General features: G+C 42.6%; 1 protein-coding gene and 1 long non-coding RNA gene across 7 annotated transcripts in view; one reads left to right on the top strand and one right to left on the bottom strand.

The window, feature by feature from the left end:
• Positions 1–227: 227 nt before the first annotated feature.
• On the bottom strand, positions 228–22,245 carry LOC112669768 (uncharacterized). Of its 2 annotated transcripts, XR_003142492.3 has the most exons (5): positions 22,157–22,245; positions 21,879–22,066; positions 20,562–20,659; positions 4,487–4,622; positions 228–1,059 (listed from the first exon to the last, which is right to left on the bottom strand). It is a non-coding gene; the product is annotated as an uncharacterized LOC112669768 (long non-coding RNA). The 2 variants fall into 2 exon arrangements; XR_003142491.3 differs by lacking the exon at positions 4,487–4,622.
• Positions 22,246–22,384: 139 nt separating this feature from the next.
• The window catches only part of PIWIL2 (piwi like RNA-mediated gene silencing 2), a 76,559-nt gene continuing 75,691 nt past the window's right edge, over positions 22,385–23,252 (top strand). For 2 of the 5 annotated variants that reach the window (XM_049100944.1, XM_025463144.3), the window contains exon 1: positions 22,548–22,571. Coding sequence is in view for 1 of the 5 variants with exons in the window: in XM_035717212.2 (XP_035573105.2) it covers positions 22,422–22,571 (150 nt within the window). In the remaining 4 variants the exon portion in view is untranslated. Of the gene's footprint in view, positions 22,572–23,252 lie in introns of all 5 variants that reach the window. The other 3 variants (XM_025463146.3, XM_035717212.2, XM_049100945.1) reach the window with 3 other exon arrangements.

The following is a 23,252-nucleotide window of genomic DNA, read 5'->3' as shown; positions in this document are numbered from 1 at the left end:
GCTTCTCGCAGAGTATGATCAGCATAAGTGTAACGGGAAGCTGGGCTGACAGTGGCATAAGCAATAAGGATGCTCAGTTATCGCTTGTAATGAGGAGTCTAGAGATAAATGGCTCCAGAGTTGGGTGGCGGCCAAAACATCATCAAGATTTTCTTAGATCTGTTTGTTCTGCTAGCCTCAGTGTTGCAGAGTGGCTGCTACAGCTCAGCTTCATTTTTTCAAATGAGTGTCCAGAGCCATAGCAGGAAGCAAAGTAGATAGCAGTCAAGGAACTTTCTCCTCATTGTGCTCTCAGGGAGGAATACCCTTCAGAAGCCCAAAGAGACTTGCCTCTGTGTCTCTTTGACAGAGCTAGATATAATATTGTCTTATGTGCTTTATCTTAAAAATATATACTGTTCTTTGTTAATAAGCATCTTGTACTTAAGATCTGTCTGAGCTAGTTGAATGAATTAAAGACAAGGTCTTTTATCCTAGACCTAACCCCATGGTCCAGTTGAATTGATCACTTACCACTTGGCTCTTTAAAGGAAAAGATGCTTATTTCTTAGGTCTTATGCATGATATAAAAAAATGACATCCACTGCCTGTTCCTCCTTTGCTCCCACCCCCATCCTAGTGCAGGACATTCACAGTAGGGGCATTTCCCCCTCTTCAGATCGCTGTAGCTAGTGACAGACGTGGTATTAAGAGCTCCTCAGAAAAAAAAAAAGAAAAAAAAAAAAAAGAGCTCCTCAGATATGATTCAGCTGTCAAAGTTCCACCAGTAGAGGGTAGAGACGGGAGAGTGGTTGGGTCTCAGGGGCATCCTCGAAAAAAATGGAGCGAGAATGCCAACTCTAGTAACTCCTTGTGTGGCCAACTTCTGACTTAGCTTCTCTGAAGCATTTCTTTTGTTCCCTTGTATTGGAGCAGTCACTGGTCCAACTCCCCAAGAACTGAGGCAGGGGCTAGGCTTTCTTCTGTTTGGCTCATTTACATCTAAGACCCAGTCAGAAAAAAAATGCAGTCTCGATCATCATTGGTCTGACAACTGTATCTTGTGTATTTTTCAGTGTTCTGTGGAAAAATTAAAACCATTCCAATTCTAAGCAGAAAAGTTTAATACAGGAAAATAAGTGTTTGTAGACTCTTGGGAAAGCTGGAGGACTAAGTAATAGGTGGAGCCTCCAGGAATTGGGACACTAGAGAACTCCCAACAGAGGAGCTACAAGCTCTCCCATAGTTGGGTGGGTAGAGGATCCGGCTATGGAGCTGTTGAGTTACAGAACACTGCATAGCTGCAGCCCAGTGATAATGAAATCCCCAGTTTCAACTGCCTCTGGGGAACCCCAGAGCTAAAGACTGGACCCTAGGACACCTGAGGAAAAAACCCCACACACAGTGCCTCCTTGGTGCGAGGCATATTTTAACTTAGGATACATCAGTGACCAAAGAGGAAGATCTCTGTCATGACGGGAACTTTCATCTTAGTGAGGGGGACAGACAATAAGCCTAAGTAAGTTGCATGGTATTTAGAAGGTAACAGGTGCTTATGAATTTGTTTTGAAGATAGGGGGAGTCTAGTTAGGTCATCATGTCACAGTAAGATAAGGAAGTGAACTGGCAGGATCCATAGAAGGTGAGGACAGCTAGAATCAGGAAGGGCAGAGGCAAAGGAAACAGGTTGGAGGTTGGAGCCATAAACAGGAGAGAGAAGGGTAGCAGAGGAGGTATGCAGTGGGTGGTCCAGGTCAGCCAGGGCTTAGGACACTAAGAGGAGTTGGGCTGGATTCTAAGTAAAATGGTTGGCTGTCACAAGTGTTACCTGGGTTTTAAAGGCTTGCTTTAGCTGCCGTGTCAAGGCAAAGGTAGAAGCAGAGACACTAACTTGAAGGCTGCTACAGTCATCCAGCAACAGATGTGGTGTGGACCAGAGTGGGAACAGCAGAGGTGCCAGAAAGTGCTTGGATTCTAAATTTCAAAGGTAGAGCCAGCTTGGTCTGCTGATAGACTAGAGGTGAGGTGTGAGGGAAAGAGAAGAGTCCAACCTCACAGCTTCAGCAGTAGGAAACTGCTGAAGTGGGAGGAAGGTGGCTGCACTTCCACTTTTCACATCTCAGTTCATGGAACCGAACTCCCATCCAGAACTCTGGCACTAGAGATTTGGGGAAATGTATTCCCTTCCTTTTTTTTTTTTTTTTATTTTTTTTTATTTTTTTATTTATTTATGATAGTCACAGAGAGAGAGAGAGGCAGAGACACAGGCAGAGGGAGAAGCAGGCTCCATGCACCGGGAGCCTGATGTGGGATTCGATCCTGGGTCTCCAGGATCGCGCCCTGGGCCAAAGGCAGGCGCCAAACCGCTGCGCCACCCAGGGATCCCTGTATTCCCTTCCTAATCCTAGTTAACAGGTGGCACTACTCACCACAGTTTAAGGTTCCAAAAGCTTTAATAAAAGCTTTCAGTGGGCAGCCTCAGTGGTGCAGCGGTTTGGCGCCGCCTGCAGCCTGGGGTGTGATCCTGACACCCAGGATCGAGTCCCATGTCAGGGCTCTGCATGGAGCCTGCTTCTCCCTCTGCCTATGTCTCTGCCTCTCTCTGTGTGTGTGTCTCTGTGAATGAATAAATGAAGTCTTTAAAAAAAATAAAAAATTAAAAAAAAAAAGCTTTCAGTGATCATGTTATACTGTCAATCCAAAGCTAAAGTTCTGATTCATTCCTTCAAAACAGTTTATTCCAAAAACAAAACAAAAAAACAGTTTATTCCAAATGAAAACACAGTATGTAACACTAGCCATACTCCGTGTGGCTCTTAAACTTCTCCCCAGGGCAAGATAATCATAGAAAATCTTTTGGAAATGTCTCAATTATTTTCTTAGAATTCTTTATTAAAAATGGCTTTGCTGAGTCAGTTTTATGACTTTAAATTTTTTTTTTTTTTTAGGTTTTATTTGTTTACTTATTTGAGACAGAGAAAGAACACAAGCAGGGGCAGAGCCAGAAGGAGAGGCAGGCTCCCAGCTAAGCAGGGGGCCAGATGCTGGGCTCGATACCAGGACCCTGAGATCATGACCTGAGCCAAAGGCAGATGCTTAACCAACTGAGCCACCTAGGTACACTAGTTCTATGATGTTTTTAAGGGCTTTGATAGATACTGCCTTCCAGAATGCTCATACCTGTTCACACGCCCATCAACCATGTGTAAGAGTTGTTCATGCATTTATAAAGTTAAATGTATAATCAAAATTCTGTTTTACATTATATAAAAAAAGATGGTGAGTAGCAGATCTGACCCCTACTCAACAGGATAGAAAACTGATGTTCCCAGAAAGGGTTCTTCCCACGAAGAACGTGCTGTTCCCACAGTTGATTATGTGCTTCCCAAAAGTCAGTTGTGTTTTCCCCAGCTCATTTCTGCCAGTTATGTTCACTGCTGTAATTACATAACTCAAACATTCCATAAACTAATAAAATATGAGGGCTAAGAGAAAATATTTTTCATGAAAATAAGATAAATATGTAATTTAATCTTATATAAACTGATGAAATGTAAGTGCTAAAACAAAGTTCTCCTAAACCAAAGTAAACACGAAAGAGGAAAGGTGAGTCAATAAAAAAAAATACTTTTGAATTAAAGTGTTGGCAAGGAAGACCAAAAATGAGGGTAATTGTAAACATCCAGGGTACTTCTGCATTCACATGGCTTCACAAATTCCCTAAGGCTTTGCCATTGCATTCTGCTTTTGAAGAAATCGAAATGTGATCTTAGCCGTGTATTATGGGCATGTGTAGTTTCCATGGAATGCTAATTAGTGGAACCCTACTCAAAGAAAAGGACTTGTCCCTACACCAAAAGACCAGTGGGTAAATATCCCATTTCTAAGTGTCAAGTTAAAATATTTGAAATAGCCATGTTTCTTTCATTAAAAATGTTCCCTCAAAGTATCAGTTAAAATTAGATTCAGGTATGAGAAATGGCTCTCCCCCTCCCCCCCAAAAAAGCAATTGTTTAAACAGATAGAATTTTATTTCTCTCTTGTAAAACTTTAAAGATGCACCGTCTGAGCTGGTATGGTAGCTCACTGCCACAAAGCCCTAAGGGCCTATGGTTCCTTCAGCCTATCTCCCTATGGTGCCTGGGTGTGGATCTCATCCTCATGTTCTAAGCAGAAGAGCAGAGCTCTAGTCATTGCATCCCCACCCCAGGCAACCAGATAAAAGAAAAGTTCATGCCCCCCCCCCCTTGCAAAATGACAGGTATGTATATGTATCATATCTCCTTTTAGGGAGGTTCCTGGGAGCAGTCTCATAATATTGATGATTATATATCTTTGTCCAAAAAGTAAAGACATAGTCACCTCTGGGCTTAAAGGAGACCAAGTAATGTGGTCTTCATCTTGAATAAACATATGCCTTTCTAAGATTCAAGGTTCATGATCACGGAAGAAGGAAACAAGATATTGTGGAATGATGAGCAACCTCGGTCACATCTATTTAACTTACTGTAATAATAACTGAACAGGGAAACCTTGGGTGACTCAGTTGGTTAAGCATCCAATTCTTAGTCTCAGCTCAGGTCTTGATCTCATGGTCATAAATTCAAGCTCCATGCTGGGCTCCATGCTGGATGTGGAGTGCACTTAAAAAAAAAAAATTATAACTGAATGGCTGCTAGTCCTAGTTGTGCCAGGGAAGAGCTTCCAAGGCACGTCACTTACGTAAGCAAACCCTCAATTGCGTGTGTGGATATCACATGTAGTCATTATAACTACTTCCTTGCATACAGTCTTTGTGCCCTTGCCCTTTCTCTCCTGTCTTATTAATTGGACAAAATCCCACTTTTAGGTAAATCTAAATCTCTGCCTATACTGCATTTCCGCTGAGAGCTTAAACTTGGCTGGAGAAACACCCAGCCAAAGCTGATGGTCTCATTTTAAGACCAATAGTCTACATTTTCCTTGTCTATTTACTTTTCCTCACTCCTGAGAGTGTACAGCTAACCCCTATTCCTGCGTCCTCAAACATGCAACACCTCTCCCCTTCTCACTCTTAGCTGACGACCCTGCTTCTTACTGCACTAAGAAAGTAGAAGCACTTAGAACACATGTTCTCTCTACAGCATCCACAGGTCTATTTGCATCTGTGTCCAGGGGTACAGCCTTGCCTCCTGTTACTACGGATGGACTGTCTTGCCTCTCCCTGAGACCAGACCCTTCCCTGGGGCACTAGATTCCATCCCCTCTTCCCTATTCCAAGGATGTTGCTCCAGCAACGCCCCTAACACAGCACTCCAATTTTCTGCTCTATTAGATCAGTTTCACAGGATATATATAGGCTCTTATGATCCATCTTGAAAACAACAAATTTTCCTTCAAGGTCGAGTTGGCCTCTACTTAATCTTTTTCTCTGCTTCCCTTTGCAGTAAAATTTCTTGAGAGTTGTCTTTACTTGTCTCCAGTTGCTCTCATTCATTCCCTCTTGAACTCATTCCAAACAGCTCAAGGTCACCAGTGACGTCTTTACTGAACAATAGTAAATTTGCAATCCTTACTTGATGGAATCCGGAATTCATTACCACATGTGACACAGTTGAGCACTCCTTCCTTCCTTAAGTACCTTCTTTTCTTGGTTCGGGGTCACTACCCTCACATTGGACGTGCTCCTCATCCTTCCCAGTACTGCCCCATCTCCATACCTCCAAACCTTTAGAGGGTTTCTCCTGTCCTCTCATTCCCTCAGCAATCACATCTGGAATTGGCTTTAAACTCTCTCTGTTTATGACTTTCAATTTATTGTCGACAGTTGGATCTCTCCTGTCTCCCAGTCTTACATCCAACTGCCTACCCTCCCATCTCTTTTTGTATGTCAACTAGGCCGCTCAACCCTAAGCACCAATTTTGGGGAAATATAAGGAGCAAGAAACTTGTTAAAATAAGCCATGAGAGGGATCCCTGGGTGGCGCAGCGGTTTGGCGCCTGCCTTTGGCCCAGGGCGCAATCCTGGAGCCCCGGGATCGAATCCCACGTCAGGCTCCCGGTGCATGGAGCCTGCTTCTCCCTCTGCCTATGTCTCTGCCTCTCTCTCTCTCTCTCTCTCTGTGTGACTATCATAAATTAAAAAAAAAAAAAAAAAAAAGCCATGAGAGTCCAGCCAGCAAAGACTTGATTGTGTCTACAGGACAAATTACTCTGTTTCTTCAACAAACAAGTTGTAAGGGGTAAAAGGGAAGAATGAAGGAGGACCCTAGAGGTTAAAAAATTTTAAATGGAATGTCAATCAGTTATGTGATGTATGGATCTGATCTAATAGAGATTATGAGAACTGCAATAACTTCTCAAAACGAAGACTTCCTGCCCTAAGTAAAAATCTTGACCAAACTTCAGCATGGCTTCTAGCAGCTTAAGGCCTCACCCCCAGGACAACCCAGTCCTTCCTAAGTTCCTGTTCGGAAAAACTCAGAGCTGTCAAAAAAAAAAAAAAAAAAAAAAAATGCTATTTGTCGTAGCAAACACCTGACATCGACTCCACCTCATTTTCTTCGAGTACTCACTAAAAAGGGCTTGCAATTGTAAATCCTTCCTGGTCCCTTTGAGAGTTATGTATATCCTCTATAACTCCCAAATATCTGTCTCAAGAAAGCCATTTCTTTGAAGTCTAATCAGAAAGGAGAAGTCTTTGGTCTCCCTGTCTCTGGGAGGATAGAATCCTAACTTCCCTAACTGCCAGCTAGCTGACACTGCTGCCCTAATCACATTTACAGTGACCAACTCTTTGTAATTTTCAGCATGAGGCCCTGCTCTACCCCCCTGCCTCCATTCTCCCTTTAAAATGCCCTGTGGTCTCTTCACAAATCAGAATGGAGCTCAGCTCTTTCCTACTGTCAGTAGTTACCGAATAAAATCTGTTTTCACTGCTTTAATACCCAGCTTTATATTTGATTTTTTTTTAAGATTTTATTTATGTATTTTTGAGAGAGCACAAGAGGAAGAGCAGAAGCAGAGGGGAAAGGGCAGAGGGAGGAAGAAAAGCAGGCTCCCGCTGAGCAGGGAGGACCTGAGCTAAAGGCAGGATCCCAGGACCCTGGGATCATGACCTGAGCTGAAGGCAGACACTTAACTGAGCCACCCAGATGCCCCTATCTTTGACATTTCTAACAAATGTGTTAAAAAAAAAAAAAAAAAAAACTCATGAGGTAATCTTGTATACCTATATATTGACTAGATATGTGATAATATTAAATATTGTTAGTTTTTTTAAGCTATGATAATGGTGTTATGCTTCTGTTTTTCAAAATCTTACTTAAAAAGAATTTATCTGGAATGTTATCACTTCTCACCACACTTGGAGCATTATCACTCTTGACCAAACTAGCATCCTCTTTTGTGGGATTTTTATGACTGCCTCTTGAACAATCTGCTTGCCTCTGCACTGCACCCCCACCCTACCCCACCCCACCACCAGTCTGTTCTCAACACACAGCCAGAGAGATCCTGGTAAAATGTGCCATATCATGCTACATTTATTTCTACCTCATTCTGAGTTAAAGCCAAGTCTGTTCAACCTGCCAAGACCTCATGGATCCTCGCGTTTCCTCTGTGATCTCAATCAACTCCAGCTGCACAGGCCTTGCTACTTTTGAAACAAAGCTGGCAGACTCCAGCTTTAGGGTCTTGGTGTTATTTCGCCCCTGCCTAGAACCCACCTCCCTGGATCTCTTCACCTCCCATATCCTCAATCCTTCAGGTTGCTGAGACTAAGTAACCTTACCTCACTACAGAAATTAGCAAGGCCCCACCCCTGACACTCCCAGTGCCCCTTTTCCTGATTCCTTTTTTCCATAGCATCTACCACCCTCGGACATGTTTTTATTTCCTTTTTTTTTTTTTTTTTTTTTTTGGCCTGATACTCCCCCCTAGAACGTAAGCTATGTGACAGTAGAAACTGTTTTGTTCATTACTGTATCCCCAGAACTTGAAATAGTTCCTTGCGCATAACAGGCACCAAATGAATGTTTGTTGAAAGAAGGAAAAAATGGCTATTACTAATGTAGGTTGTATGTGCTAAAGAATTATTCCACATTTCTGAGCAATTGCAAGAAAGTACTTTGCAAGTCTCACTTCCTCCCAAGGGAAGAATGTCCCTCACTTTTCTGGAGAGAAGAAAGGATCTCATTGACCTTGTGGGCAGAGCTTTGGGCCAAGTCAATGTACTGTTCCAGTGGCTTTCACTACTGCGTGTGTAATTGGCATTTGTGTTTTCCATGAACGCACTGTGAATGCTCATAAATGTCCAAAGGGATTAGATCAATTGGGAATTCTGCATCAGAGAAGTGCTAGCATTTTGGGGACTCCACAACCTTATGACCCCTTTAAGCTAAAAGTCTCTCTGATTGATCAATTTCCTGATTGATCACTTTCCAGGGAGGCTGCCTCCACCAGGAGTTGCCTCCCTCCTGTGGCTAAGAGGTACACCTCTTTTGAAAAGCAGCTCTTAGTATCTCTTGGGTTCTTGTCAGATCTGAACACCTGATAGTGCTAAAACACACTCCCATCGAGGCCTTGTGACTGTTATCCTGAGAGGGTAGGTTAACTTATTAGACTCAACAACTAATAATGTGGGAAGGGACCTGACGAGCCTCACTTGTCTGATGGAAATGGTATATTCAAGTCTGCAGCTGCCTGGCCTTGGTGGCATTTTCAGCTTTACATGAAGAAGAGGCAGCTCTCCCTTTGGAGGAAAGGTTATCCTCCACTCCATAGCTGAAGCAAAGCCATTTGCTCAGCAGGGCTCTCAATCCACAGAGCTTCCCCTAAATGCCTGGGTCCAGTGCGCTGATGGTCTGGCTCAGCTGAAACCCGTCGTGTCCACTGGGCTGCTGTGGCTGGTCAGCGTCGGTGCCAGATACGTGGAATGGAAAACAGATGTGCTCACTCCTCTCCGTGGTCAGAACTCAAAGCCATCCTCACAGCTCCAGCCAGTGCTCCCTGATGAACCTTGTTACATTTTTTTACTGCCTCTTGGGCCGTTGACAATGTCCTAGCTGTTTGGTCTGCCACTTGGAAAACTACAGACTGGCAGATTCTTCCCTCTTTGGGAGCATGAACCATGGAAACAAATCATGGCTACTGATGGAACTGTTTGGGTCACTCGTGTACGTGCTCATGATGAGGGCCCATCATCTGAGACCAACCCAAGTCAAGCTGCAGATCCAGCCTGCATGGCTCAGATAGCCACTTTGCTGCCTGGACCCATCATTAAACCAGACATGCAGCACACCCACAGACTTAGACTGGGCATTGGGTAAAGACTATTTCAGATGCACTGGCCATTACTGCATGCCAGGCCCGCCACTCATGATAAAAGTTGAACTGTTTGTCTCTTGGAAAGGGAGGCCCCCTTGCACAGGGTGAGGCAGTTGAGTCCATGGGACATTTGATCCCCTCCTGGGGCTACTGGTAGTGGCTCACCACTGTTGATCATTTTTCAGGCTGTAATATTGCCTCCATGTTGAGTCTAGCTCCTTGTAGCACTTGAAACTGTTTTTGTTGTATTTCTGGCTTTCCGGATATTTGCAGTCTGACCACGATGCATCTTTGACTGCAGTGGGCTGTCAAGCTGCTCAAGGTATTCGATGGACCTTCCTACTATCCACCATCCACAGGCGTCTGGGATTGTGGAGCCTTGGAATGCATTCTTCAAAAATCAACTCAAAATGATTTCTGACCCTTCCTCCATCAGCTCCTCCTGGTTCAGGTGTGTTAGTAAGGCAGTGTGGTCACTAAATTTGACTGTTTTAGAAAGCAATAATTTCTTCTTGGCCACTCCCTGATACTAATCAGGATGAAAAGGTGGCATGTTATACAGACCTGTTTTGAGAATTTAAGATTCCCTGGTACATGCAACGTTTCTTTCTTTCTCCCAAAGGCAACCCCAGCAGACCTGGTAGCTTCATCCTCTGCTGGCTGCCCAGACACAAGGGAGCCTATGAGATTCACATTTAATGCTGATTATCAAGTTTTTTAAAATATTAACTTGTGGGACACTTGGGTGGATCAGTGGTTTGAGTGCCTGCCTTTGGCTCGCGTTGATCCCAGGTTCCTGGGATCGAGTCCCACATTGGGCTCCCTGCATGGAGCCTGCTTCTCCTCCCTCTGCCTGTGTCTCTGCCTCTCTTTCTGTGTCTCTCATGAATAAATAAAATCTTAAAAATAAAATAAAAATATTAACTTGTTATACAGTTTATTAACATTTACACTATTAAGGAATATCAAGTATGACAATCTGATTTTGATTTTTCCCTCCAAGAATTTTGTGCCCCAAACTAAACAATTCTGTGTGAGACCCAGACCACCACACACCAGCATGCTGTAGTAGCAAGCCTATGGACCACCAGATAATATTTTAAATATTAAAGGGAAGCACAGTGATATTCGACATCTGAGGGAAACTGTGTGAACTACTAGTACAAGGTGGATTGTGCTTCCAACATGGGATATTATCCTATTAATAATGTCATAGTGGGATCCCTGGGTGGTGCAGCGGTTTGGCGCCTGCCTTTGAACCAGGGCGCGATCCTGGAGACCCGGGATCGAATCCCACATTGGGCTCCCGGTGCATGGAGCCTGCTTCTCCCTCTGCCTATGTCTCTGCCTCTCTCTCTTTCTCTCTCTGTGACTGTCATAAATAAATAAAAATAAAAAAAATAATGTCATAGCATTGCAAAGTTGGATTTTCTGCAGTTGCTGTGATAAAAAGCACTTACTGGGTGAACATCAATGTGGAATCAACGAGCATGGCAGTACCCAGTCTGATGCCAAGGTTTGAGAACTCATACAGCACCTAGCACATCCCATTAGCAAGTAATGATAGTTACTTAAAAATAGAATAACAGTATTATTTTTCTTTCAATTTATGTGTATTATTTTTTCAAATGGCTATACAGCGGTGACAACATAAATATGTATTAAGATATCTGGACCTGATAAATTAATAATGGGATCGTTAGGTGTTTCCTTTGTCCCGAGTTGATGTGAAAGAAATTATTCAGGCACTAGGAACAGAACTGCTTAAATTTTTTAAAAACACCTTTGTCCCTCTTGTACTTGATCCTTCTGGACAAATGGTCTGGATGTGACAAATAGTAAGTTTATAGTTACTGGAATGGAACAGAGTGGAGGGAGAATAATGAATTAGGCACCAGGGAGGGAGCACTTCAGTCCCCTGGAAGGTGTAGGAGAGGGTAGGATGTTAATCATCTTTGTCTTCCAGAACTGCCTCTCGACCTTCCCCATAAAGGAAAGCACCCTGCTTCGCGCCACCTGTTGCAAGCCCTTGACACTGAACTGACTGCTGAGGTGGCCTTCTGTTCCATCACCATTCTCTTCCATCTTAGCTAGGGTCTATCAGAAAAAGCAGAAGCAGGTCCTAGTTTCTGCCCCTTCCACACAAAACACCCATCAGCACCTCTGGATATCACCATCATTCCCCTAGTCATTGATCAGTCATTTCATTGAATGGATGGACAAATGCCACTTGGTTGGTGGTGTAGACAGGTAAAGACTGACTGACCCCTAGCAGTCCTTCCAAAAACAAGGGCTAGACTCAATTCTTGGAAGAACACTAAGACCCAGAAGGATCACACAGAAGGATCACAATCCTGCGGGGAGGACACAGTGGAGATAGTGTCAACCCATACCCCTGACTGATATAGGGTCCTACTTGGGGGCCCAGCAATTGTAAATCATGCTGTTTTTTTTTTTTTGTTTTTTGTTTTTTGTTTGTTTTTTTTTTCCAGGAGCACCATGAACACCTTTGGTACATGGAAGCCAGGCATTAACTTGCCTGCTTCTCCAAATCATGGTGACTTGCACTTTATGGTGAGTGATAAGACACCATAAGAACACCAGTAGATCATGTGGCTCTTAGATCTCTGCAGATTCCTTCAGAATGAGGCTATTCTTTATTACTTGGAGATAACTAGCTTGTTATTTGTATGGATTCTGTGGGGAGTTATCCTCACAATAGGAGTTGTCCTGTGAGAGGAAGTGCTATGAAATTTGTCTCTGAATTTAGCTGAAGTGATCAATGATACCACCTTGACCCTGGAAGGTATTCAGATCAGAACCCTGTCTTTCCAGTTCTTGACAAAAGTTCTGTTAGAATAGCACCTGCTACATAATAAACTCTATATGAATATTTGTTAAACAACAAGTACATAAAACCAATAAAGCCTGTGATCTGTGTTATTCCAGTTTTCTCTAACCTTCCTGAATTTTTTTGGTTTGCTTGTTCAATTACTGAGAGATGTATATTGTCAACTTCCAGTTTGTTGGTGGATTTTTCTATTTCTCTTTGTGTTCATCAGTTCTTGTTTTACATATTTTGATGCTGTTATTAAGTGTATATAAATTGAGAATTGTTAAAACTCCAGAATCCTTCATCATTAATTGACCCACTTTTTCTCTAATAATACTTTTGCTTTAATAATACTTTTGCTTTAAAGTTATTTTGTGTGAAGTTGATACAGCAGCACCAACTTTTTTCTTTTTTTTTTAGCATTTGACTTTCAGTCTTTCTCTATTATTATGTTTTATGTCAATCTCTAATATTAATCAAATGCTGTATCACTGGATTTTGTATTTTAAATCTAGCCTAATAATCTTTGCATTTGGAAAGTTAAGTTCATTTATATTTGTCATCATTACTAATACTGTTCGATTTATTTCTACCACGTATTTTGTGCCTTCTCTTTGTCCAGATTTTTCTGTGATTTATTTTTTTTCTTTCTTGACTTTTTGTTTGGATTGATTTTTTTTCTCCTTTTTCCTCATACTTATTGGGAATTTATGCATTTTATTTCTTTCTTAAAATAGGACTAGCACATGATCCATAAGATCCAGCAATTCCATATACATACATATATATTATTCAAATATAAAAAAAGAAGTCCTGCCATTTGTGATGACATGGATGGAATTGGAGGGTATTATGCTAAATGAAATAAGTCAGACAGAGAAAGACAAATACCATACGATCTCACATGTGCAATCTAAAAAATAAGCAAAGGGCCTGGGTGGCTCATTTGGTTAACTGTCTACCTTCAGCTCAGGTCATGATCCCAGGATCCTGGGATTGAGCCCCACATCAGGCTCCCTGCTCATTGGAAAGTCTGCTTCTCCCTCTCCCTCTGCCACTTCCCCTGCTGTGCTCTCTCTCAAATAAATAAGTAAAATCTTTAAAAACAAACAAAATAGGCTCATAGATACAGAGAACAGATGTGATTGCCAGAGGCAGAGGGGTTGGTGGTTAGGAGAAATGGATGAAGAGTGTCAAAATGTACAAACTTCAAATTATCAAATAAATAAGTCATGGGATGTACAATATTCTGATTATAGTTAATAATACTGTATTGCATATTTGAAAGTTGCTAAGAAAGTAAATCTTAAGTTCTCATCACAAGAAAGAGAAATTATTTTTTGTGATTATGTAAGGTGACAAATGTTAGACATTGTGTAATCATTTCAGTGTCTACAAATATCAAATCATTATGTTGTACACCTGAAATTAATATAATGTTTTATGTCAATTATACCCCAATTTTTAATTAAAATTTAAATTGTATGTTAATTATACTTCAATAAAAATATTATTATTATTATTTAAATATTTAATTTATTTATTCATGAGAGAGACACAGGCAGAGGGAGAAGCAGGCTCTCTGCAGGGAGCCTGATGTGGTACTTGATCCCGGTACCCCAGGATCATGCCCTGAGCTGAAGGGGATGGATGCTCAACTGCTGAGCTACCCTGGTGTCCCGTTATTTTTTTTTAGAGAGAGAGAGAGTATGCAGGGTAGGGGAGAAGTACAGAGGGAGAGAGAGAGAATCTTAAGCAGGCTCCATGCAGGATCTTATGACCCTGGGATCATGACGTGAGCCAAAATCAAGAGTCAGACACTTAACTGAGCCACCCAGGCACCCCCAATAAAAAATATTTTTTAAAAATTTAATATGCATACTTACAGAGTGCAGAATTATTATTACCCTCCTCCAGAATTTTATAATGCTTTCATTCTAATTACCTCTCTCTTGATTTATATGTTATTTTTCTTAACCTTCTGGCTCTACTTTTTTTTTTAAACTTCACTGTATTGGACCCCTCTATGCCTCATTACAGATCCTCTCAGCTTTCTCTCTCCTTATATAGCCAGCTTTGTGGTGATCATCTCTGTGGGCACTCACCAGGTCTACACAGATTGAATCTGATAATGTCTAGCTTCAGGCTTGTCCTCTGCATCTCCTGCCTATCCTGAGGCATCTGTGTTGATGCCAAGAAATAGAAGAGCACGGAAACCATGGTGCACCTAGAATATATAAGGCTCTTTGAGGTGAGCCTTCAACCAAGGGAAAGGAGAGAATCAATGGATACGTGCATCCCACTTGCTTTCCCCGGGAACATTCTCCAGGATAAGTAGTCGCGATATGTACTTCATATGGTTTCTCAAATGGTCCTGAGTGATGGAGCAACCAGACCTTTGTAGCTGTGGCCAAATTAATCATATATCCTTGAATGAATTCTCCTACCCTACATCATTCCTACATCCCTCACTCTTGTTCCCTGGGATCACACACACACCAGTAAAATCCTTGCACTTAAACTTATCTTAGACTCTGCCTTCTGAGGAATCGATGTTGAGCTACCCACATTGTTATTACTATTTTATTTAGCCAAGTACTTTACTTATGATTCTTTTTTCATCTCAAATTTTTCCTCTGGGGTCATTTTTCTTCATTTTAGTGTTTTGTTGGAGGTAAATCTCTCTTTTATATTTGTCTCATGTTTAACTTTCTCTTGTTCTGGAAAGAAAATTTCACTAGGTATGCAATTTCTAGGTTGACAACGATTTGTTCTTGTTGTTTTCCTTTAACTTTTTGGGCTTGTGGTTATATTATACCACTGTCTTCCAGGCTTTTTCTATTGAGCCAATTTTCTTTCATTTGTAGGGAATGTGTTTTGTCTTTTTTATTTTTATTTCTTTGCCGGGGGTTGGGGGTATGTGTTTCTTCTTAGATCTTTTCTTTGGCTTTGATATTGTGCAGTACAACTATGATGTTATGTGTAGATTTTTACTTTTCTGTTTGAGATTCCTTGGGCTTTCTGATTCTAAAGATTTGTATCCATCAATTCTGAAGAATTCTCAGCCATTTAACTCTTTAAATATTCTCTTTCCTCTTTATTTTTTTTTAAGATTTTATTTATTCATGAGAGACAGAGAGAGAGGCAGAGACACAGGCAGAGGGAGAAGCAGGCTCCATGTAGGGAGACCAATGTGGGACTCGATCCTGGGACTCCGGGATCATGCCCTGAGCTGAAGGCGGATGCTCAACCACTGAACCACCCAGGCATCCCTCTGCTTGTTTCCTAATGTGTATATTTTAAAACAGCTTTTTAAGGTGTATGTTACATATCATCAAATTGATCCTATTCAAGTTTACAATTCAATAATTTTTGGTAAATTTATCGAGTAGTACAGACATCACTATGAATCAATTTTAGAACATTTTCATCACCTTAATGAGATCCCTTAGGTCCATTAATACTTACTCCCAGCCGTAGGCAACTGCTATTCTACGCTCTACCTCTACCCATTCGTCTTTTCTAGACTTCTCATATAAATGGAATCATACAATATGTGGTGTGATTCACTTAATGTTTTTGAGGTTCATCCATGGCATATAGCATAGTTTGTTCCTTTTTACTGCTGAATTTATCCATTGTTTAGATATTCCACATTTTGTTTATCCATTCATTCACCAGCTGATGGATATTTAGGTTGTTTTTAAGGTCTGTTTCTCATCAGTAATGCTGCTAGGAACATTTGCATGCATGCTTTGTGTGGACATATGTTTTCATTTCTCTTAGGTAGTTACCAAGAAGTAGAATTTTTGATTCTTACAGTAATTTTTGTTAAAATTTTTGAGAAACTGCCAAATGTTTTCCTAAGTGACCACACCACTTTACATTCCCAGGAGCAATGTATTACAGTTCTGGTTTTGCCACATCTGTTTTGTGTCAGTCTTAGCCTATTGATAGTGGTGCTATCAGCTAGGAATGCCTGGGGGCACTCACCTGGCATTTATTGTACTACTTGTGGCAAGCCCCCACAGACATTTCCCTGACCAGAGCCAATGTTTTGACTGGACCAACCTTTATGGTTCTTAGGATTGTAAGACCCATCTCAGCAACAACCACTGGGGGACTTTGAAAAAAAACAAAGCTTATTACTCACAAATCCTGGAGGGTACACAGCATGCCTGAGGGCCACACAGCAAGGTCAAGAGAAGAGAAAGGAAGGAGAGAGATGGGGTAGGCGTGGGAACCTGGCATTCTGCCTTTATTAGGATCTAGGGTGGGGTGCTGGGGTTTTGTGGGTTTGCTCTTTATTTGATGAATTTAAAACATAGGAGTATGGGGTGTCTGGCTAGCTCAGTGGAGTGTGAGACTCTTGATCTCAGGGTTGTGAGTTTGAGCCCCACACTGGGTATAGAGATTACTTAAAATCTTAGGGGTGCCTGAGTGGCTCAATCAGTTAAGTGTCTGCCTTCAGCTCAGGTTATGATCCCAGGCTCCTGGGATCAAGCTCCACTTCAGGCTCCCTGGTCAGTGGGAATTCTGCTTCTCCCTCTCCCTCTCCCTCTCCCTCTGCCCCTCCCTCTGGCTTGTGCTCTCTCTCATTCACACTCTAAAATAAATAAATAAAATCTTTTTCATGGGGATCCCTGGGTGGCTCAGCAGTTTGGCACTTGCCTTTGGCCCAGGGCGCAGTCCTGGGGTCCCGGGATCGAGTCCTGCATCGGGCTCCTGGCATGGAGCCTGCTTCTCCCTCCTCCTGTGTCTCTGCCTCTCTCTCTATCATGAATTAAAAAAATAAAATCTTTTTCAAAAAATTAAAAAACAACAAAACAGAAGAGCAGAAAATAAGGTGTGGGAAGGGAAAAGTGGAGGCATTTAAGAAATCATAGTTCTACAATGTTTTCTTTTTAAAGATTTTACTTATTTATTCATGAGACACAGAAAGAGAGAGGCAGAGACATAGGCAGAGGGAGAAGCAGGCTCCATACAGGGAACCTAACGTGGAACTAGATCCCAGTACTCCAGGACTACACCCTGAGCTGAAAGCAGATGCGCTTAACCGCTGAGCTACCCAGTTGTCCCTCCATAAGGCTTTCTAAAGGGGAACTTCATGGATGGAGTTGGCTGGCTCCTTACCTAGTTGTTTAGGTGGTAATATGTTTGTTTGAGAAGCATGTCTTTGAAATGGGCACCTCAACAATCAAAAGCTTAATGTCAGGCACTGCACTTACACTTCAACATCCTTGTTGACATTTATTATTGTATTAGTCAGCTAGGGCTGCCCTGGCAAAATACAAATAGGAGGGGTGGTGAGGGTGGTGCTTCTTTCATCCAGTCTATTTATTTCTCACAGATTTGGAGGTGTAGAAGTTTGCAATCAAGGGGCACCTGAGTGGCTGAGTAGGTTAAGCAGCCTGCTCTTGACTTTGGCCCAGGTCATGATCTCAGGGTCCTGGGATTGAGCCCCATGCCAACTTTGTGCTCAGTGTCTGCTGGTGATTCTTTCTCTCCCTCTGCCCCTGCCCCCTCATGTGCTCTCTCTTTCTCAAATAACTCTTTTTAAAATTTATTTTTATTTTTTAGAAGAATTTTATTTTTTATTTATTTATTTATTTATTTATGAATGAGAGAAAGAGAGAGAGTGCACACAGAGGGAAAGGGAGAAGCAGACTCCCCGCTGAGCAGAGACCTGGACACGGGGCTCCAACCCAGGACTCTGAGATCACGATCTGAGCCGAAGGCAGATGCTTAACCAACTGGGCCACTCAGGTGCTCCTCAAATAAATAAATCCTTAAAAAAAAAAAAAAAAGAAGGAAAGAAAGAAGTCCATGATCAAGGTGCTGGCAAACTCAGTTTCTGGTGGGAGCCTTCCTTGACTTATAGACAGCCACCTTCTTGCTGTGTCCTCACAGGGCCTTTCCTCTTTGCTCACATGGAGAGAAAAAAGATCTCTGGTGTCTCTTCCTCTTCTTAATCTTATCAGAATAGGGCCCCTATCCTTATGACTTCATTTAACCTTAATTACCTCTGTCCTGTCTCCAAATGCAGTGACATTCGGAGTCAGGCTTCAACATATGAATCTAGGGAGAGCAAAATTCAGTCCATAATTTCTGCCCTGTGGATTCCCAACATTTATGTCCTTCTCGCAGGCAAAATACATTCACTTCATCTCAGTATCCCTCCCCCAAGGTTTTAACCCATTCTAGCATTAACCCCAGTCCAAAGTCTCATCAGGATATTATCTAATCAGATATAGGTGACAACTGATGTTTGATTCATATTCCTCTCCAGCTGTGAACCTTGAAGAAGAAACAGCTTTGCCTCCCAGGCTGTGGTGGGAGTGCCAGTCCTGATGATCTCTGAGCCACCTTTGGGGTTATTCTTCCCTCTTCTTAAAGGATAAAGCATGCTGAATAGCTCTATTGTCCTGTCTTCTAGAGTCCCAGAAATCCAAAAGCCTTCCTTTCATCCAGTCTCTTCCTTTTGGTCCAAACTGGCAGTGTCTCTGCTGGTATAATCCTATCTTTACTCCTAGCTTCTGCTGAGATAGCTGATTATCCCCATGGTTAATCATAGATAATCTCCTAATGGGGTGGATCATCTAGCTACACCCTTGATGTTCTCTCTAGAACAAGCTTTCTCATTTTTGCAATATGGATAGGTTGAGAACTTTCCAAGTCTTCAAGTTTTGGTTCCTTTTTGCTTAATTTTATCTTTTTTAAATCTCTTTCCTCTCACAACTTACTAGAAGCAGGAAGGAGAAGCCAGGTCTCACTTTCAACATTTTGCTTAGAAATCTCAACTAAATAAACAAGTTTATTGCTTATGAGTTCAACCTTCTATAAAATACTAGACCACAATTCAGCCAGGTTCTTTGCCACTTTATAACAAAGATCATCTTTCCTTCAGTTTCCATTAACATGGTCCTCATTTCATCTGAGAACTCACCAGAAGCACTTTTATTTTTTTTTAAAGATTTTATTTATTTATTCATGAGAGACACAGAGACATAGACAGAAGGAGAAGCAGGCTTCCTGAGGGAGCCCAATGTGGGACTCGATCCTGGGATGGGGATCACGCCCTGAGCCAAAGGCAGATACTCAACCACTGAGCCACCCAGGCGTCCTGCTGTCTTATTTATTATAGGCATTCTAGAGAATATGAAATGATATCTCATTGTGGTATTATTACACATCCCTAATGACTAATGATATTGAGCATATTTTCACGTGCTTGTTAGCCATTTGTATATCTTTTTTTTTTTCCATTGTATATCTTCTTAGGTAAAAGATCAGTTCAATTATTTACCCTCCACTTTTTTTTTAAGTTTTTATTTATTTATTTGAGAGAGCAGGGGCAGGGGGAGGGAGAGGGGCAGAGGGAAAAGCAGAGCCTATCCTCGCTGAGCCTGGGATAGATAGGATTGTGACCTGAGCCCAAGGCAGACAACTGACTGAGCCACCCAGGCACCTCACCCTCCACTTTTTTATTGAGGTGTTTTATCTCCGAATTGAGCCTCATCTGTAATTTTTTATGTGCACTCACGTGTATTTTACATTTAAATTACAAATAACAAAAGAACAGTTCACCCATTTTATTGATCCTAATGTGTTTTGTGATTTATTCATTTTTCTTGTGAGCTCATATTTATGACATTGTTTATGGGAGGTTTGGGGCCAGGTTGAGGCCATATTTCTCCTTGGAGGATCTGTATTTACCTCTATCTGGACCCCAGAGGCACTACTGACATAGGTCTGCTTCCAATTAAATCCTCCCTGTAGTTTCTAGGCCAAATAGGCAATGTAATTTTCTGCCCTTGATCTTGATGTGGCTGTGGTGATTTTATTTTCTGAACAAAAATAATATGGAAATGTGGTCAGAATGGAAGTAGTTATGGGGACAAAGGGCCAGACTATTTGAAGTCATGACTGCCTGGGAAAATCCAGATTGCTTATAGTTACAGGGTCATCCTTACCCTGAGCTTTAAAGCCTGGTAGGGCCAAGTGGACAGAATTTGGCAGTATGAAAATATCATTCATAATTTAATTTTAAATACTTAAAACAGTAGATGTATGCGTGCTGTTTTTAATCAGTATCCTAAAGATGGTTAATTAACAACTGAAGTACCCTGATTGGGAATAGAAACTCCTGGAGAGGTTGATTAGCTTTTTGAAAGATTCTAAGCAGATGCCCATACTTTAGAGAGCTTCAACCATCTTTATCGCCACTCAGCACTGAGATCATATGGATTTTTCTTTGGTGAATAAGTAGTATTTATAACGTATGGATTAGCTAGAAACACTGTTCCGAGACCACCTACTCTTGCATGACAAGATATAGAAAACTAGGGAAACCTAGATCCACCCTTTGTAATGCATATTACCATTACTCTTTGTAATGGTGCTCTTGGTTTATATTCCAAAACTGACGGCCTCAGAACATTACCTGAGAATTACTGTTGTGAAGATCTTCTGAATCCTGCCCCGAAGATACGGTTTCCTGAGCATGGAATGAATCTTTCATGCAAAGTTTGGTCAAAATACCTAAAAGAACAGGGAACTGGGAATTTACCAAGGTTACAAAACAATTTGCATTACTTTTTTGGAGTGCACTTGCTACTGATGTTTGCATGGGCCACAAAATTCTGCCTACTATATACCTTAAAAGAACATAACATTGTAACATTGAAAGGTAGGAAGGTTGTAGAGTAGAAGAACTTAAAATGTAAAACAAATACATCCACAAAGAGTAAAGGTATATTTTGTCAATTAGATCCCTGCTTTGTAAATCGTCCTGCTCCAATACTTTTCAAATACTATTCTTTTTTTTTTTTTTTCAAATACTATTCTGATTTGAGGAGAGTCCTTGGATGTATGGATTAAAACAAGGTATGAGATATCTAAGGTTTGGAAAAGCCTTCTGTAGTGCAATTCCATGCAGAGCATTTACATGTCTCTATAGCATCTGCCGTGGTTTCTTGAAGCTTGACCCCAACCACCTCCTAAATCCTGGAGTTGACAAGGGATGTAGTTATTTGCCAAAATATTTGGAAAGAGGGAGAGTTCTATTTCTTTGGGTGAAAATATTCTATAATTGAAAATTAACCACCAACACTTTTATATAGTTGGGAGAAAGCTTTTCTTGGTTTACAGATTCAGATATCAATAAATAATAACAGTGGGGACACCTGCGTGGCTGAGTGGTTGAGTGTCTGCCTTCAGCTCAGGGCATGATGCTAGAGTCCGGGGATCGAGTCCCACATCAGGCACTCTGCCATGGGGCCTGCTTCTCCCTCTGCCTGTATCTCTGCCTCTGTGTGTGTGTGTGTGTGTGTCTCATGAATAAATAAATAAAATTTTAAAAATTAAAAATAAATAAATAATAACAGTATGCAACATCTATTGCAGGCAATCCTTTCCTTGAGGTACATAATTCATATACATCATCTCATTAATATAAGTACATTTCCATACAACCCTAGGAATGGATGCTTTCATTCCTATTTTATATATAAAGAAAGTGAGGTGCAGGGATCCCTGGGTGGCGCAGCGGTTTGGCGCCTGCCTTTGGCCCAGGGCACGATCCTGGAGACCCGGGATCGAATCCCACGTCGGGCTCCCGGTGCATGGAGCCTGCTTCTCCCTCTGCCTGTGTCTCTGCCTCTCTCTCTCTGTGACTATCATAAATAAAAAAAAAAAAAAAAAAAAAAAGAAAGTGAGGTGCAGAGATCACATAGGTATCTGAATGTAAACTCAAGCTTACCCTTGCCGAGTCTCTACCTATATTCCTATATCCTCTAGCTGGGATGGATGGGGCAAGTCCATTTCATGATGAGCGGGACACCTGGGTGGCTCAGCAGTGGTTGAGCGTCTGCCATTGGCTCAGGTTGTGATCCGGCTCCCTGCATGGAGCCTGCTTCTCCCTCTGCCTGTGTCTCTGCCTCTCTCTCTCTATCATGAATAAATAAATAAATAAATAAATAAATCTTTAAAAAAAACTTTTTTTTTTCATTATGAGCCAACTTTTCCTACTGGAGTTACCCGCAGAACAGAGTCGAGACCCTAGAAACAGCATTTAACGCTTAGGCTTACTCCTAACTTCCGGGCCCCCATTTCAAGCACTCTTTGAGGATGAACCCTCTATAGAACGAAGCTGCTAGAAAGGGAGCGGGCCTTTTCACAGACGAGCCAATGAGGTGGCTGCAACCCGTGAGTGGCATTTTGTTTGGCCAATGGGGTCAGCCCTCAAGGCCTCGCGAGAGGACCGGAAATTGGTCTGAAGCATGTGGGCCACTTGGCGTGCCGGATGCTGTTGAGCGCCGTGTTCTCCCGGGGCGCCGCGGAGCCGGGCGACGACTGGAGCCCGCCGTGTGGACCGGGCGGAGGTTTGAAAGGCCAGGGAGGCCCAGGTAGCCCAGTTGCAGGCCGAGTGGCGAGCGGGTCACCTTACGGCCCGGTGCGGACCGTCCTTCCCCACCCCCCTCCTCCTCACCCCTCACCCCTCACCTCAGGCGTGAGGGTCTGTGGACCCGGGGTGGGGCCGGGGCGGGGGCGGGAAGTCGTTATTTGAGGCCTGGTGTGTGGAGGAGCAGCGCAGGACCTGGAGAGAAGGTGGGAAGGTGGCGGCCCAGGGAGAGAGGCCCCGCCTGCTGGGTCTGAGTGAACGGGAGAGTGGTTTGGACGGGCACGGTGGGTGGGTGGGAGCCGCTGCAGGGCTGTTGGTTTGGGGGCTCGCCTTCGGGGTGGCGGGGGTGGGGGTGGGGCGGGGGTCGGATGTGCCTTGAGGGGCCTCCCTTGTGGTCAGGCCCGCGGGGCCCACGCCCTCTTCCGTGGCACCTTCCAGGCAGCCAGCTTTAGGCTAACTAATCCAGAGGAGGAGGTGCACGTTAAGGGAGGGCCTTCTGGAGGAGGGGCCTGAATCCACAGAAGTGATGAGGGAGGAGTGGAGAAAGGGGCCCCATGGCGGAGCTCCTCTAACTGGCAGGGGGTTACGGCGCCTCTCAGCATGCCCCAGGGCGACCTCGGATTCCTTGGGTGGTGCTGCGAAGAAGTGAGAGCAGAAAGGTCAGGCTAACCCAAAAGGAGTTGAAACAAACTCAAGGAGAGAACTCTTGTAGCCTTTAGGGTAGGGAGGCAT

This window comes from Canis lupus, chromosome 25 (assembly GCF_003254725.2).
Source record: "Canis lupus dingo isolate Sandy chromosome 25, ASM325472v2, whole genome shotgun sequence".
Lineage (NCBI taxonomy): Eukaryota > Metazoa > Chordata > Mammalia > Carnivora > Canidae > Canis > Canis lupus.
The sequence above is the reverse complement of the archived record's forward strand: the minus strand, read 5'-3'. Positions and strand labels throughout refer to the sequence as shown.